General features: G+C 41.1%; 1 protein-coding gene across 1 annotated transcript in view; it reads right to left on the bottom strand.

The window, feature by feature from the left end:
- PDE3A (phosphodiesterase 3A) overlaps positions 1-18,708 on the bottom strand; it is a 210,961-nt gene that overhangs the window by 20,210 nt on the left and 172,043 nt on the right. The window contains 6 exon segments of the mRNA XM_041484369.1: positions 167-336; positions 798-883; positions 3,265-3,560; positions 5,775-5,838; positions 10,173-10,327; positions 12,674-12,934. Coding sequence (XP_041340303.1) covers positions 167-336; positions 798-883; positions 3,265-3,560; positions 5,775-5,838; positions 10,173-10,327; positions 12,674-12,934 — 1,032 coding nt within the window.

Here is an 18,708-nt window from a genome sequence, read left to right as displayed (position 1 = left end):
GCTATATTTGTGGTTAAAGACAATAATACCTTGCAGCACCCTCAGACCACATTTTTTCTGTGGGGATCTGGGTTTTTGGTTAGTTTGGTTTTAGTTTTGTTTTTTTTTCCCCCTCAGCGTCAGCATACACTCATTCTGTTGTGCTGGGGGAACTTGGAGGAGCTACCTCAGGTGGTGTCAAGGGATGCAGGATGATGGTCTCAGGTGTGTAGGACCTACAGCCAGATCCCTTCCGTGGCTGCTCCTTGGAGCAATCCGTGTCGTCATCGTTCTGCACGATGTCGCTGCTGTCGCTGTTGTTGGTCTCGTAGTCAGAAGTGGCTTGAGCAGGATCATCTGCAAACACAAATCACAGAGCTTGTGGTGTGAACAGCAAGGGTTTCATGGAAGCCAGCCTGTGACCTTCTGAGTAACAGCAACAGGAGCTCTGACTCATATTACATATGTGCTGCTTGGCTGGCGCCGATGCCGGACAATCTGTCCGAGGGCACTAAAGATACGCCCTGCAGAGTCTAAAAAATGGCAGCAGGGAATGAAGAGAGAGAAAAAAAAATTGAGGACCATTATTTAAATAAATTGAGAGGAACAGTATATCCTTTATATTTTAACTTCATAAGATTTTTGTACATGCTGTACGTATGAAAAGGGAAGGAGCATTTGGACATGGAATTGTCAAACACAATTTGTATGGACTCACCTGTGTGTGTGTGCTCCTTTTATGGCAGACAAGCTCATCTGCCCTTTTAGTGGATAATTACTTAATTTGAGGGAACGAGGTGTTTTTGACAAAGAATTACCTGTTCTGTTCAGGGTGTGTGTAGTAGCATCATTTCTATTTAGTGTCCCATCACCAGCTTCTATTTGGTTGTAGGGTCTGCCACAGCTGAAATACATCAAGAAACACACACAATATGAAGAACCACGTGCCTTAGACAGTCTTGTGTGAAAGGATTTCCCACTGGCAGTGTGAGATTATGTCACACAGTATAAGTCATGGTCCAGGGTATGTTCTCCAGACAAAACCACAGGAGAGTGCTAAAGTTTTATTGGATCTCGGGACAAAAATACAGAAAGACCTTGGATTAACTGCCCACCACCATTAAATTTGTGAATTTGTGTTTTCAGCAGTAAACCTCAGCCATGTGATTTCTTTAAATATTTTTTTTATTATTCTGTAAGTATACCAGCACAAAATAAACCCCCTAGTTCTATATTTCAGATGCCCTATAAAGACAAATTAAAATTATGAAACTGTGCCAGAGTCTCATACAATCTTGTAGAATTCAGTTTGAACACAGTCATTATCTGGCTTCACTCTTCTTGCTTAAAATTTGAATATGCTCCTCTTAAGGAGGAAAATTATATTTTATCATTATTTCAGTGACAGCACACCAAGTACATAAGAACCAAGAGGGCAGAGTTTCCTTCATCATTTCCAGAACAGAAACACATTTTGGGAGGGATAACAATATGATGACCTTTTAAAATGACTGCCTCTTTCCTTCCATTAAAAAGCCTTATTCCTCGTGTATAGTTCCCCTTAAACCCTAATTACAACCTGACATGTTAACATTTTCTCTGGTTTGAGTCAGCATTTTGCGGCATATCTTATATAAAACTGTCGTCACCAATCAGCTATTACAGAATTACTTGGATTGGTAAAATTTTGTACTAGAACCTTTGCACCATTTGAAGTTCAACACATGAAAATGGCTTAATTCCTGTGCCAGCTGGCTTTTGGCTGGGTCATCCAAACATATCCTGGAGCTTGGTGTGCCCTGAAAACATCATGAGCTCCTGAAAGACTTCCAGATTAAAATGCTAATCTGTATTCAATGATACCTGTAGTGCATAGCCAAGCAAACAAATCTTGTATCAGTCAGGCTGATAAACAAGATGAAAAAGGTATTAATTTCTTTACTACCTACAACAACCTTACACTGACTATTTTTTGACATTTTTAATGCAATTCTTAACTGTTCTTTTTAATAGAAGGCTTCTAGAAATTAATGCCATTCATGAAATAACAGTATTTTATTGCAGTGATAATAAAGGCACAGCTTAGTAAGACTGCAGCACCTTTATGCTATATTTCTGTTGTGTAATATAGTTTTAATTTCAAATTAATCTCTCCAAATCCCAATTCTGGTATTCCTTTGGAAAACTCTTAAAAGCACTTAAGTTTCTATTTAGTCATCAAAATCCATCTCAAAAGCCTGTTTGGATCCCACTCCAAACTCCAGTGAGGATGACTCCCTAGAGCAAAGCTGCAGTCTCAATTTTGACTTTCTCACAGCCACTTCCTAGCCTTGCACATAGCACACTGAGACACATCCAGAGTCATATGCCTGAAGGCAGAAACTAAAAACTATTTCCAAAGATAGTCAAACTTGATAAGAGCCGTGCTGTCTGCTGGCTGGCTGCTCGTGCTATGGCCAAAAGCAACATCTGGAGAGTAAAGCAACCTTGAAACTGCACTGGGACAGGCTTGGGAATGCCAGTGTTTCCCAGTGTTCTGAACTGGACACATACTGCAAACTCCAGTAATTTGATTCAGCAACTGAATCCTTTCTGAGAAGATAAGCAGAACAACTTTCTTTCCAAAATGCTAATTTTGCAAAGCAGGTCTGGTCTGTGTTCCCTAATAAAGGTGTACTTTAAAGTAAAAAATTATACTGTGTTACTGAAGCTCTTAGCAGAAGAAAAAAACTCATCTGCAGCTGACTTCTGGAAAAAAAAAAATCCCCATAGTACTTAATCTGACTCTGCCTAGGGAAGACAGGACCCACTCCTCCTGAGTGGGCTCCTGAGTGATTTTTGTGAAGGTTCAAAATCACAGAGTCTTCAGGCACTGCTGGCCCTAGCAGTCAGATTTTTCTAGGCTACATCAGGTGCCTGCCGTGCAAGCCTTGGCCTGTGACCTAAAGGTGACTGCTCATGCCAAGGGCATGGCTCCAGAAACACAAGTTGTAAATATGACATCCAACTTTGGGATCTGCAGGTCATTGACAAAGAATGTGTTTAGGAACCAGGCTGTCCACCTGACAGGAGTAAAAGCAATAAACACAGCAATAAATACAGCCAACAATCTCCCACTTCGAAAGTATTTTGTAGCATTGATCTACACATTTAGTGAAGTACAATAAACCTGAAATATCAATATAAACAGTGCAGTAAATCACAAAAACTTGTATGTGGGCCAACAGAACATGTCCATGAAAACAGTGTGAAATGATTGCAAAGCATGTCAAATTACCATCTTACCTGCTGCAGATGATGGAGGGGCTGATAATAGGGTCTGACAGGCTAGGTGCACTCTGAGTAGAAGTTAAGACTTTGTGTGGCTTTAGGCCCTGCTTGGTGTCAGTGTCTGTAGGCTCTGGAAATGACACAGAAGATGTTTTTCCAGTAGGACTCGTGGCAGGCGTCCCCTGAATTGGTGAATGGCACGGGGAGGTGAGAGGTGAAATATTTGGTGGGATACCTGGCCAAGGACAAGAGGAGTCTTGTCAGTTAACAGAAGTGGCAGATGCATTACTAGTTCACTGTGCAGAAATACTCTTCTTGAGATGCACCAGCAGAGTCTCCAGAACGAAAACAGATAACAGAATTCCCTTCTCCACTCTGAGCCAAGCCCAGGGCTGTCACAGAGTGACCAACTTCCATTGCTACCGGGCACTTTTACCTGCTGAAGATCTGGCTCAAAACACAAAGCATGTTTTCCCTGGTGAGCAGGATGCACTGAGTGGACAGGCATGAAATGAAAGAGGAGTTTGTGGCACGACTGCTGGTACCAACATGTGCTGGTGACAGAGACACAGCCCCAGACAGGCAGGTACCAGAGCCATCTGCAGTTTCTCTCTCACCATTCTAAAGCAGGGACAAGGAAGGCTTACACACATTCCCACAAAATCTGGATTTCTACATGTTTGAAGACTAGCAATAAAACAAAAAGAGCAATTTTTAGTAGTCATACATTATACAAAGTACTGTGCTTCTGGGGCCATTTCTCAAAGATATTGGCCATGATCTTCAGTTTGAGTTTATTTTTCTCTATCTGTTGCTCACTAAGGGAGACTTGCAATTTCTGCAGCACATGCTAGTGTACACCTGAGCTGGAGCACAGAAACTGCCAACATCCACATGTGCAACTCCAGCAAGGTGCAGTTCTCTCTGTCCCTCATTCCACCTGAGCACCACTGCCAAGGTGAAATGCATCCCGTGTTTAATTAAAGTGCAGCCCTCTCTTGGAATCCACTACACAATTCCTAGTCTCAGCCAAAATGATCCAAGTGCAAAGGAACAAACTTCATCTGTCTTGAAAGGAAATGCATGGAAATTGAGTTACCTCCTGTTCTGAGGTTTGCAGGAACTCAGCCCCAGTTAATTTACCACATTCATCTTCAAAGTCAAAGAACAGCAAGACCTTAGGAACTTGGAGGGGTTTTAGTCTGAATTTTGCCCTCTATCTAAATGCATTCCAGACACAAAAATTGTCTTAAAACAAGGCAATATGTTGATCTAAGTTTATGAAATATTAACCTTGCAGGATATACATGTACAGTTCCAGTGTTTTTTCCCTGACAGAAACTTACTGTGATAGGAGGCTAAAACATGATTTACTGTTGACAATCCAAGAGTTAAAAAAAAAATCTGATAGTTACTGTGCTGTAATTTGGAGATATCCAGTATCTCTGTTTTGATTAAGGGTATTTCTCCAGCAAATGTGGTATGTATTTACTGTCTTAATTCAATGATTGCAAGCAGGATATAATGCCAGTCTTGAGATCAGAACACTACAGCCTTGAGAGCAATTAAAATGTTATCAGATGGCCAGGACACAGGGAAATGGCTTTAAAATACAGGAAATCTCTGTTTCACATTTACGAATTCATTGTGATACCAGCTTTCCATCCAACAAAAATGTGTCTTTAGAAACATTTCACAGTCTGTTAGTTGCACAGGGGATTGAGTTGGATTATTGTCTATCTTTGAGATAGATGTTACAAATAATATTGATAACTCTTAGAGGATGCAATACATATGGTCTTCTTTCAACAGTCTGAAACAAAGTCCTGAGAATTTAAACAGCACTTTTCACAATGATTTCTCTAATCACAGCAAGCTTTCTACTGCTAGTAGACATCCTATCTTTTGAAATACTTTTTGTTGTGTGTACTTATGGCTTTTTTTTTAAAAGAAAATAATTTACCAGGGAAGGTAACCACGAATAAAATTACCAGAAAAAAAGCCAACCTTTTTTAATAATCCAACATTCAACCATTTACTGGCAAAACTGAGAGAAAATGTGTCTTGCTACAGCAAGGATTTTTTCACAATCAAGATAAGTGAAGAATAAAAATACGAAAAGAAATTTTAAGTACATCCATGCACTTAGGTCTTCCAGAACTTCTTTAAATGTGCAGTATTGAAGATATAAACCAGCAACTTAAATGTGGTGCAAAATTACATATGAAAACATTTGAGGTTTTTTCCAAAATAGGTAGACCTAGCAATATTTTAAAATGTGAATGCTTTCATGCATAATTAAAGACACATTTTATAAATTTATGCATTTACAGATTTAGCTAGATCAACTTCTACTAATAACAATTGTATATTACCAATGGAGATAATAAATAAAAGTCTAAATTGTATTAACTAGTGCAAATTGAAAGAATTATTTAGCTGTAACATGAAAACAAATCGTAACTAAAAATACATGATTACAAATAGTCTAAACTGCTGTAATATCAATCTGCTAAATAAAGCACTGATGCAAAACTTCTACTCCTCTCCACCAGCATCCCCAGGAATTGCTCGTGATGGAATGGAGACCTTCCTCCATCATGGGGGAGCTCTTGTCTTCGGACAACAGAGATGATTATTAATACTTTCTGAAAGCAGAAATTGCTAAATGCAAAACTGACTGATGGGCTTGGTAATTGTTGTTTTCCAAGTACAAGATATTACACATCCACTGCCCTCCCTCTCAGTTTACTGGGATAATCTCTGAAAGTCACAAGTCAAACGTTTGTTTTGTTCTAAAGCAAATCCCTGGATTCTTGTTACTCTGCATTATCTTCCAGGTTAAATTTTATTCATTTGCCTATGTGACTGTTGCCTTTCAAGATGGTATAGTGCTACTTAATCTTCACTCTGGTAAAACAAAGCAGCTTTGCACAAGAAAAGATCTCCTGTATGGTTCTCTTCAGTTTGAAAAGGTGATGTGATGTGACAGCACCAGAAATGGAAAATAATTGTACAGCCCTATCTTCAAACTCATCTCCAAGCTGGGATTCTCTGACTTTTCCAATGTCAGGCCTCAGCCATCTAACAATTTCTACCTGATAGCTGGGTAGCCAGGATCTCTGAGTAATATTATCTCAACAGGATTTATGTTTGGATAAAAAGCAGGCTGGTATGAAAAAGGAAGTCTTGTGATAATTTTGGATCATGAGCTGAAGCATGGGGAAAACAGCATGCTATATTGTTTTAGTAGAGAGGAGAACCACATTATTGTGGACTAAAGCTGCTTCATGGCTGTCATATTACACATTTCATTATCCATTCCAAAGTCACCTTAATTTCTTTCAGGAAAGAAATTCAGGAGTAATGTTTTTTTAAAAGGCTCAAAAGGCTGAGTAAAAAACCCCATATTTCTCATCTCTAAAAATCAGTAAGAATGACCTGTATATTCTCAGTAGTGAATACACAGAGGTAGACCTCTGAGTTACAAAGGCTGTGTCTTGGATACGTTTGCATGAGACAAATCAGTTTCTGCTTCCAGCTCAAAATGGATTCATGTAGGTTGTGCTTAAGGAAATCTCACTCAAGGAATATGCACAGACAGCTAATGCCACAAACGTTATGCAAAACACCCTGCTATAGCCAAGGGAATTACAGATATAAATCACAATTTAGTATTTCACTTGCTGCATCGTGTCATGCCTAACTTCTATAAATCAAAAGAGTCAAAACATTTACAAAGGGCATGACTACAACCTATAGTACTTTAAGCAACTGTGTTGGGGTTTTTTGGTTTAAATAAAAGAAATAACCATATTATATTGTTGGAAAAATAACAAAAGCAGCAGGTTGGACAGAGAACAAAAGCAGATGCATCAGCTAGTCACAGGGAGCAGTTAAGGTAGGAAAATTATAAAGATTTTTTATAAAATTCCTAAAATCAAGCCTGCTCTCCTGAAATCAGTGGCTGGCCTTGTCAAAGCCAGCACTTTGCAAATTCCCATGTGAAAGCAATCCTGGTGTGAGCAGTTCGTTAGCATACCAATCTGTTCCTGGGTGAAAAAACAACTTGCACCTGTATAAACTGTTTTTACACCATCAGACAGAAAAATGAAAACTACCTCTCACAAACAACTTTTCCTGCACGTACAACCAGGGGTTTGAGTGACCAATCGATACAGAAGAACAACTTGTTAATCACCAATAAATAACTGACAAGAAAGCTCCTGACCAATTGGAGTCACCCAGGAGGTCTGTAAAACGGTATAAAAAGTGAATAAAGAATGGGTTTTTTCCACCATGAAGCAAACAGAGTCCATGTGATGGACTGGCACAGTCAGGCCAGGCTGATTGTGTGGGGAGCAAATGTTAGTCCCCTGCAGCAGCATGGGTTCATGCTTTTAGCCTTTGGGTGGTAATTGCATGGCAGAAGAGGCCAAAATCTTCTGCACAGCAAGAAAACTGTATTTATAATCACTTTCCTGAAAGACACCCATCAAATGTCAGCTTCTTTCAGGGATGCAGCACTGGCTCTTATCAAGCTGTGAGCTCTCTGGACAGGTCTGCCAGGCAGCTCAGGCTCCACATTTCTCCTCACAGCCTCACATTAAAGTGATGAGATGACACCCAATGCTGGAGATAGACTTTTAAAGTAGCATAGCTCCAGCTGAGCTTGAAAAAAATAAACTTGAAGGAAAAAAAGATCATTCTGAAAGAAAAAAGCATGTGACGCTGTGTTACCTCTGCAAACATCTTGTTTTGGAATAGTAAGTACTACCTACAAAAGTAATGGCTGGCTCTCTTCATGGGCCCAAATTCTTCAAATCTGTGATGAAGGGAGGCAAAGAAAGAATACAGATTTTTTTTTATTTTTTAATTGTTTGTTCTACAGTTTTGGTTTGTTTTTTAATTGTGAAGAATGTAACACACTGGCCCACTGTAGAGCAAAATAACCCAAATGAACCAAACCAAAAATCTCTGACCCACATTCTTTTGAGTTCCTACAGGAGAATCACTTGATATAAAAGTGGTTGAAGGAAAGAATGTGGGAGCTCTATTATTTTTTCAGTATAATGTCCACCCAGTTCAGTGTCATGGGGTTGGGAGAATACAGAATTACCAATCTCAAACTGACAGTTACGGGGGATTTTTGCAAACATGCGACTACAGAAATCCAGAAGTCATGTCCCACATGGTGAGGAACAAGTTGCATGTTTTGTAACTACAGAATCTGCCACAGGGCAATTCCAGTGTCAGCCTCTCTCCTACTGTTCAACTTATGAAATGTTTCTTTCTCTGTGACCAGTGGAGCACTTGAATTTGGTACAGGGGAAGTGGCAGACAACCAAGATAAATTTTTTTCTCTTCTGTTCAAAATTCTTCTCCTTGAAAGCAGATCTCTCTTGGTCTGCCAAAATTTTTAAAGCTAGACTTATAGGATTCATTTCCCCCCTTTCTGGAATACACATTGTTTCTCCTACTGAGAAAGAAGTAGTGCAAACAGTAGGCTGGGAGGCTTGACAGAGCTATAATTACACAACTGGCTATGACATTAAACATAGGAAGAATTGATAGCCTGCTCAGCTGGCTCCTCATGCAGGGTTATATAACAACCACAGGAAAGGACCAACAATAATATTTAATTGCTCTCCCTCTGATTCCCATCTTGGGACACTTACACGCTACGTGAGAGTGGGATCAACAGCATAAATCAAATGCACCCCAGGAACCACAGGTCTGTGAGTGAAGAACGTTTGCATTTGGTTACAGCTTCCTGATATTTACTTTTACTGAGGCAGATGGGACTTCTCACAAAGGGAACTCTGGCAAACCATGTGTTTTTCTTGCACGAGACTTTCAGGGTACTCTGCAGGCTGCCCTGAGCACCTCCACACCCCGTGTGACAGCCTCATCCACGGGACAGATTGAGGTATCTGAAAAAAGGCCTGCCTTGGAAGAAAGCTGCCCTTTGGGGCTGCATTCCCCCAATCTGTCCAACAGCCAACACTGGTGATGTTGGGCCTTCCAAAGTCCTATCTTCTTCCCCACTACCAGCACCAAATTTGGAATTTCAGAAAAGCACGTGAGCCTTCTGATGTCACAGCTCTCAATTCCCCTCTTGAGCGCAGTGCTTTCATTCTGATCTTCCTTTCCCCAGCGTCTCCACACTCTTTCTTCATCCACCAGCTCCAAGATGATGGCCCTTGCCTAGGTAGGGAGGGGACCTGAACTTTGTTCTCACTCCTGCTCCACACCTTCTTTGAAGGCTCTGCTCCTCTGACTAGAACAGAAAAGTATTCACGGAGCCAGAAAGAGGAAATCCTGTTCTAATGACACGGTGTGGAGCTAGTACAACTTTCATTACAACCTCTGCACGTTCCCCAAACAAGCTGGCTGCTGGTTAAAAGCTGCTGAGCAGACACAACTCTCTCTCCGTTTCACAGGAGGACCATGTGCTGCATGATTCCAGCTCAGGGATCAGGCCCTGAGAAGAATGGGAGGTGGAGAAGTGTTTTAGGAACTGGTTTAATGACAGGACCACAGCAGTAGGTGTGTTCTTAGAAATGGCTGGGTTAATTCCTGCAGTTTTTCTTGGCTAGGCAATAACTACATAGGCAACCCCTGCATATCAAGAGAACTTTAACCAGATATCTTGCCTTTCTTCCAATTTTATTGGGCAGTTCTGCACTTCATTAGCATAAACAGATTTAAAAACATGTATTTTTCTGCCCAATAATATGAATAATTTTGGCATAATCTGACAAAAAATGGGAACGCAGCTTCTTTGTCAAATCAATTTAGAGAAACACGAAGAAGTAATTCTACCACAGTTCACAGCCAGCGTTTCTGAATGCATTTGGAACACAGAACCAAAGAAATCTGCCCGAAGAGAAACATAAAAGTGAGAGGAGGCCTTTTGTAACCTGGATGAAGAAGATTCGTGAGGTTTGATGCTGGCACTGCGGTCCCTTCTCACTGGAGCTGGCTCCAGAGTGGGCAGTCCTGTGGCTGATGTTGTCGTGGTCCAGGTTGAGGACACTCGTCTCAGCAGTCCTGGAGGCAAACTTCTCCGTAAGCGCTGCGGAGAAACCAGGTCCTTACAGTTTGTACAGGCTCACAAAACCTCCACACAGGCACAAATGAAACCATTTCCCTTTGCTTCATTCTGTCTGACAACACCCTTAAACCTGGGTTCTCCCAGGGATTATTCATTTCAAACACAGCCAGTGCTTTCAATGCTTGGAGAGTCCGGACCATCCTCCCTATCTCAAGTCTAAAAAAAAACATGTATGTATGTATATCTATCTATCTATCTATCTATCTATCTATCTATCTATCTATCTATCTATCTATCTATCTATCTCCACAGCCCCATAGCCACAGATGTTCAACACCTGATGTGGCCAAGGGCACTTAAACAAGTTAGCAAGGCCATAAAGGTGACTGAAGCATCTGCCATGAAAGGAAAGGCTGGAGAAGGTGGAATTGCTCACTCTGAAGAAGAGAAGTCTCAGGGTAGATCTTACCAGGGTACACAAATAGCTAAAGGGAGGGTGTAAAGAAGAAGGCTCTTTGCAGGGGTGCCCAGTGACAGGCAGTGGAGCAAAAACTGAAGTACAAGGAATTTAATTAAAATGTAGGAAAATTTTTTTTTTACTGTGAGGATGACTGAACACAGAGAAGTTGCCTGAAGAAGCTGTGAAATCTAAATTCATGGAGATACTCAAAACCCAACTGGACATCCTCCTGAGCAACCTGATCTAGGCTGAGCCTAGAGAAAATTTCTCCTCACTGAGCTGAGGGACAGGACTGGACTAGACAATCTCCAGAAGCATTTTCAACCTCAACTGCTCTGATTAAAACTGTCATGAATCCTCAGAATCAGAGATTCAAGGCAAGAAAGGCTGTAAGAAAAATAAGGCAGGGGAGCTCAAACTTTTTTCCCCTGCCACATCTACCCAACCCAAAGATTACACACTGAAATAAAACTTTCATGCTCTGGGATATGATGTCTCAAAAAGCTTAGAGGAAGCATCACTGTTTACAGCAGATTTTTATTGAACCCCTTTTTTCTTTAACCTGACTCCTCCATTTCTCCAAATAACAGGATTCACATGTTTGGGGTTTTTTTAATTTTTGAAGGCAAAGAAAATAAAGGATCTTTTTTTGGTGCCAGATTTGCTGTTGCAGATCCTATAATTTTTTAAGCTGTTTCTCTTGTGAAGTTCTCATAAAGTGTTTATAGTTAAGAACTAAAATAAATATATCTGCAATGGAGAGCTTGGACTTTGCCAGAGGGTTAAGAAATATGAGATAGAAGACATCTGTGGTTCTGAAGCTCAAAGTTGCAGATAAATATGTTAACACATTATCTCCTTACACAAAATGCTCAGTGTCAGATGGTTAAGGTGAAGGTCCTAAATCTGCTTTTAGACACTTTAAATAAAGACATGCAAACTATTTATTTTATGGACCGTGATACAGTTAGGTCAATGAATTCTTCAGTCAAATTAGTTCTCTGCAGCATTAACTCATTTCTTCATCCTTCATTTCTCTTCTCCTCACAGGGTATTATGCAACAGCAAACTGGTATCTGTTCCCTGTGTGTTCTCCTGTGATAGCTGTGCTCTTCCACTTAACTCTTCCCCTCAGAGCCTGGGGTACTCCATTATAGACATGGTCACTAAAATAAACTGGGAAATGTGCTTAAAAACCTGTGAACATCCATTTTGTACATACAGCTGCTAAACAGGCAAATAGGGTGGCAATTATCATCACACTAAACTGTAATAAAAGAATCACGAGCGTGGCAATTCAGATGCCTGGAAATGCTGGAATGAATGACTGGCTGTGCCATTTAAACTGTAAAAACATAAAAGCATTCGCCTGTGCAATGTACTCTGCCTATATTTAATTTTACAAGGGAGGCTGCACTACAAAAGCATTTGGGTTTAGTTTCAGAAATGAAATGTAAGCCTTGCAGGACAGCTAATTAGCAACAAACCTACAATTCACACTACTTCAAATCTGATGTGCTCTTTCTAGCTGTTCACTTGCTAAGTGTGGGTGGTTAACACTGGTTATTTCCTGCCTGATCCCTGAGCATTCATAAAGCCATTTTAAAAAGGCAGTATTATACATATGTATTTATGGTTCTGTCTTCTTTTTCTTCTCAAGACAACTTCCACGAGCTCACAGTATTTGTCATACCAATGACTGTGATATTTTTGTTGGTTTGTGGGGTACACAACAGTTTAGACTTGATCCAAGCACCTGAACGTCATCAGTAGGAACTTTTTAATTGACTTTTCTGTAGGTTTCTGATTAAGGGAAGGAAGAAGAGGTGGCAATTCACACAAAAAGCCCAGTGGTGTCTGACAGCCCAGTGGTGTCCCTTCAGGGAGAGGCAGGCTCCAGCACTCACCTTGGGAATTGCTAGTTTCTCTCCCTTCTCCGGACACTCCTCCGAGTCGGAGCAGGTGTAGTTCTCACTGAAGGACACCAAGGGATTCACCCTGGGCTTGTGGATGGCCTGGAAGGTCAGCTGTGTGTTGAGCAGGTTGCTCACGGTCCTCAGGGACGTGCAGACGTTGGGAGGCAGCGAAGGGTCGGCCAGGAGGTCTGTGATGAGCCCGTGGGCTTCCCCCATGACAGCGATGTCCACCGTGATGCTGGTGCCAGAAGACTAAAGAGGAGAGAAATAATACAGCTGGGACAACAGGAGTGAACAGTGCTGCTAGGCACTGCCTCAAGCTGTGGTGAGCTCTTCACAGCTTCTGTTAAAGCGGCTGCAGGTGGAAAAATAACAACATGAGATAATTCTTTAAATACAGAGAACAACGCTGAATAGATCGATCATCGGTCTGCAAAGACTCTGGAATTCCATCATATCTGATTTCACAGCTTTCACCATCTGCAGCTGACTCAACCCATCTGAATAAATTGTTCAGGCTCCCTGTAGAGACGTGGTCAATAGCCAGGGCCTATTTGCACAAACAGTTTTTTGGAGACATGGCTTGGGATGGGAGGAGACTCTCCTGAGAGATGCCTGAGTACTAACTACAGAACAACTAATCTAGAACAACTAATGTTCAGTGCTTAGGCCTAGATAAATGAAATTCATCCCAAGCATATATTGAGATTAGTAAAATATCTCCATGCAATTAAATTATAGTATTCTGGTATGGTAGCAACAACATTCTTCTCCAGCAATTGCATATTGGGCAGCTATACCAAAACTGAAATGGAGTAAAAAGGGGATTTTTTTAAACCTTAAAGCTGTCAAGTCTGTGAATTGCTATACAGTACAACTGCAAAGGTCTGAGGATCTTTAAACTCTTAATAAAGAACAGTGAGACTTGGATGTACACAGAAGTTAAAGGCAGAAGGCATAAGGAATTTCAATGCAGAAGTGACATTTCAGCCTCACTAGATGGAGCACTAAAACCCACCATAAATTCTGCATGGAATTGCTGTTTCAGGGCACTCCAAGAGTGACCATTTTCCCTTTGTTGTGTCTCTGACACACAAGCTCAGTCCTGCTGCTACTGTTTGGGGCTCAGCAGGTGTACGTGCAGTTTCCCAGAGAGACCATTGCAGCAGATTTTGCGCTAATTTGCTTTCATGTATTTCTTAGAAAAAGCTAAAATACATAGTTTGTTAAATGGGGAAGTTATGTCTGTGAAAAGAATGCAGGAGTTACTTGGAGTGGCAAGCAAAGAGCACGGAGAATTGGTCAGACTGAGAAGGAGAGTGATTAAAGCCAGGAATGAGTCATGACAGCGTTCATGGACCTCAAAACACAAAGAACAGAGCAACACAACTTGACACTGCTTCGTTCTCAGAAAAGGCTTTACAGGCAATAAAAAAGCATTTCTGAGGAAAGTGATATATTAGATAACTATAGCTAAACCTCTTCCCTCTGTCTTCCCAGTTGCATAACGTGGACATCAGGCCCTTGGCAATCAGATGTTTCACTGCACTGATCCCTTCTCATGTCCTGCTTCTAGCTAAGACTGAGGTAAGCTGCAGCACCAGAAGATAGGCTTCCCCATTCACCATCCTCTCCTGCAGCCAGAGAATCAGCCTCTTCCCACATTTCTTTGCCATGCTATGAAATAATATAAACCAGAAACTGCTTAATCTACGGGAGTGCTATTTCATCCTACTGAAAAAAATTAATGCCTGAATTTAACTTAATGGCTTTTTCATTGCTTAACATCTCAGGAGTGCATGCAGAAGATTCTGGCAGATGCTAAAGAAAATCATTAAATTAAAAGGCAAGGCTTGGGATGGGAGTAATTAATTATCCATCTTAACCTCAGCCATGGCAAACGAACCAAAGGGGAGTGAGGCAGAATACATCACTCCAAATGCAACAGAAGCCTCATATTTTCAGCAAAACTGTGTCATCTACAGCTTGAAATTCTATGAAGCCTGGAGTAGTTGACAATCAGAGGCAGAGATTAATACTTCTGTGAAGTAAACAAGTCTGACTCAGCGGGCTGTAAGCAGAGGCTCTGTACAGCAGTGCTGGTACTTTGCCAAGCAGCCAGCATTGCTCTCCATGACTGGTACCAAGTGGGAAGAGGGAGAGCCCTTCTCCACGGTGCATTTCTGCCACAGGGCCTCCAGCTCCCTGTGCTGTCGTGGCTGGTGGTGACCTTAACTCTGAGACCCTGCAGATTTGTCCCAGGCAAATGCCAGGTTGTGATGAGTTATGTGAGTCAAGAAGTAGGAATGGTTCATCTATCTCAGGGTTAATTTACAGCACAATCAGACTAGTCTGACTAGGTAAAATCACAGGTGTTTAAATTATTATTTTCTAAAATTTATTACAAACTGAATGCATGAGAACATTTAAAAATATTTTACTTTTCAGAGTCTCTACTAAAAAACAGTGAAGAGCTGCACATGCTTTGCAGACCATTACTCAGAATGTAGATGATCATGTGTTTCCCTAAAGGGCAAGGAAACCTGGAATTTAGTGTAAATCACTGTGACAATGTGAAAGCAAGAGAGTAAACTGCTGAAAACTTGAGATTAATATAATCACATATATGCACATATACTGTATATATGCACATACACACACATGCACACAGATACATATGCAGGGAGTCTTCTTTTAGGGTAAAAGTGCAGACAAAATCCATGCTCAGCCTTTGTCAGTTGTTTTCTACTAACGTGCACAGCCTCTGCATGAACTGATTTGGATTCTTTCCAAACCACTTTTCTCACTGAAGCTCCAAGGCCGGATACTCGGGAATAGTGGCATGAACAACGTTTGCAAACACTAACAAACAACTAATTTGATAAAACAAAACAAAACAACGAGGAGCTAAGATAAGGTGAACTTAATTTCACAATGGTCAGCGTTCATTTGCTCATCTTTGCCAATAATTGTCAATGCAGTTCCCTCCCATGACTTTTGGATAAGACTGGCTTGCTGTTCATTTTGTGACTTCATTCCAGCCCTGATTTCAGCAATGTCATGCAGTGACTAAAACTGAAATGCTCTGGGGTATGAGAATGAGAAAGCAAACAGGCTGGGAACAAAAGCAAAACTAAACAAGCTCGTTTTTAACTAAGATAAGAAGAAAAAATAATTCCTTACGGTGCTGAAAAACAGCTGGTTTAGGCCACAGTGCCATCTGGAATTCCTAAGTGGGCCCAAATGCACTTGCTGCATGTTTTGAGCCTTCCTTTTATGTACAGAAATTAAAAAAACAAACAAACCTAAAACACACTGCTGCATGTGCAGGACCAAACCACAAAAGTAGCATGTACCAGTATCACACAGATGATGTTTGTCAGGGCAGGAAACAACTGTAAGGAACACTCTTATATTCAATATGAAAACAGTGTCCTGGAAAATTTTAATAATAATTTGGAATTTTTTAGATTTAAATGATTTATTTTGGAGTTTGCAACATGACTAGAAAAGTTCTCAAAATTTCCCTAACCTTCACTGGGCTTTTCAATTACAGTCCACAAAATCCCCTTTGTTTTCTTCAGTTAAATTATATTATGCACAGAACTCTTAAGAACAGCTTTTTACTCAGGAGAAGGAAAAAGCAGATAAAACTGTGCAGGAAAAATGAATTTAGGAAAATAGGAATAACAAATTCCTTGAACCATAAGACCTGATAGATAAATTTAGGTATGAATACTTGTGTTGGCTCACCTGGGGAGGAGATTTGACATCCATACACTCAACAGATGCCTTACCACAAAGAAAAGTCTTTCCCCTCCCCATTCATGTTTTGCATATGATTCTCATCCAGCTTAACTAAAAAACACCACTCTCTGCACCCTACAAAGGTGACAACACAAAACCAGTCAAAACTTATGCAAAGGAAAAAAAAAAACAAACCGAAACAAAAAACCAATTATCAAATACAAACCACAATTAATTTCACACAGCCTGGTGTTAGGGAGAAATAAAATCTTCATTTGCTGTGGCTTGTACAAGGAAAAGCAATAAAGGCAGAGATGTTGGCCTTTCACCACGTTACACTCAAGAGCACTCTGTAAGCAAAAGAATGGGGGAGGCAAAGAGGAAAAAAAAGCAAAGGAGAGCGGCATCCAGCGTATCTTCAATCTTCACACAATTACCAGCAGCTATAAATCACTATCTGATACGGTTTCCAAGTCACATCATAAATGTTCAGGCCAAGCTGTCTGGAAACAAAATTAAAAGCAAATATAATTCTCCATTATTTTAATGTCCGCAGAGCAATCTGAAGGATAAACATCAATTGGCTTCTATGGAAATAATGAATCATTTTAAAGGCGCCACAGACTTAACTACTCCACCTTCCACTGAATGACTAAGGAAAAAAGCGTGCATGCAATTCTTTCACATTTCACTTCTCTCTATTTAAAGCTCTGGAAACGGAGTATTTTATTTTAATTTTTATTTTTCTCTTATTTTGTACTAACACAAGATTTCTGCTTTTCTCTTCTTTGGTGAGCAAGATGATGTTTATGAGAATCTTTGCTCCAGCTTAATGAAGCACAGCATTCCCAGTGCTCTCTGGAGGTCAACCAGCCACAGGCTCTGCAAGGCACACTCTTTGGTAGGGCTGAAAATAGCATTTTCCTGTTGTCTCATCACATTGATCAAAGAAAACCCTTCCAAGGCATCTATGTAGTCCCTGGCTTTGCTGTTGAGTCTTTAATGCACCCAGGACCACATAACCATAAACCACACACTGAGGCACAAATGATGAGCCCACAATGAAGGAAACTCTAAATCCTCTAAATCTTGCTTGAGCCATAATGATTTGGGTTTTAATCCTGGTTCCAAGATGCTGGGGATGGCACCAGCACAGCAAAGCAGAGCTACCTGATAACAATTACACTGAACTCTGATCTGCAGGGCAGAAAGCATCATCGCTGCCACACAAAGTGTGTCTGTAATGCCAGGAAGGTGCCAGAGCCCAAGGATCACAGAGCAGCCAGAGGAAGTGTTCCAAAGTAGCTCTGCAAATGCAGGATCTGGTGAAATGGGTCTCACTGAAGAGTCACATTTTTTGTCCCCTCTGTGTATGGCAGTGAGCCCTTTCCCCAGCAGCAGGCTGGGGCTGGGTGTGCATGGGCTGAGCAGCCTCCTGCAGCGCTGGCTCTGGAATCTCACAGTATTAAACTACCAGTCCTCTACTACTACCAAGCAAGGCCACTGATTTGGACCTTCCTCCTGTATCCCACCACTGGCTAACATACAATTCCTAGGAAGATAATAATCTCTGAAACCTCGTCCCATCCACCACATTTGTTTGAAACTGGCACAGAGGAGCACGACTACTTTCTTTAGAAAACCAGGATGACAACACCACCATTCTTTAACGGTTTGAGAAGGAAATACTTTTTCCCCCCTTCTTATAAAACCTGTGGAATGTATCACTGTCTGTAGCACGCTTTGTCTGGGGAGGCAGCTGCAATCCCCACATCCTGCATCTCCACCTTAGGTGACACCACTCACAAAGCTCACAGCTACAGCTGACTAACTTTCTTCCATTACAGGATCTTTCAGTTCGTGACAGCTTTGTCAGCCAAAGAGCTCAGACTGAAACATACACTGCCAGGTATCTGCCTGGGGTGAATTATTCCAGTGTTTGAGGAAAATTGCTCAGACATTTACAAGGAGACTGTTGGAGTCTTTTATCCATCCTAAAAACTCTTCGTAAACTGATACCACTTAATCTGCAGCAGGCACTGGAGGTGCACTAAGGCCTTTTGCTTTCCCTGCTCTGATATGTCCTGATTTGGTTGTGAAGTCCCCAGGAAAAAAGAAACCAAAGCTAGCCCTGCACGACCTCTGTGGGTGGTCAGAAACCCACCATGGAACTGCCCTGAATGTGCTCACCCCCACACACTGCACACGTGTCCTCAAGCACTGGGCACAACATTCCAAAGGGCACAGGATCACGTTCAAGAAACAGAGAGCACTTTTGA

This window comes from Pyrgilauda ruficollis, unplaced genomic scaffold (genome assembly GCF_017590135.1).
Source record: "Pyrgilauda ruficollis isolate IOZ18807 unplaced genomic scaffold, ASM1759013v1 scaffold66, whole genome shotgun sequence".
In the NCBI taxonomy this organism is placed as follows: Eukaryota; Metazoa; Chordata; class Aves; order Passeriformes; family Passeridae; genus Pyrgilauda; species Pyrgilauda ruficollis.
This window is presented reverse-complemented; position numbering and strand designations above follow the sequence as displayed.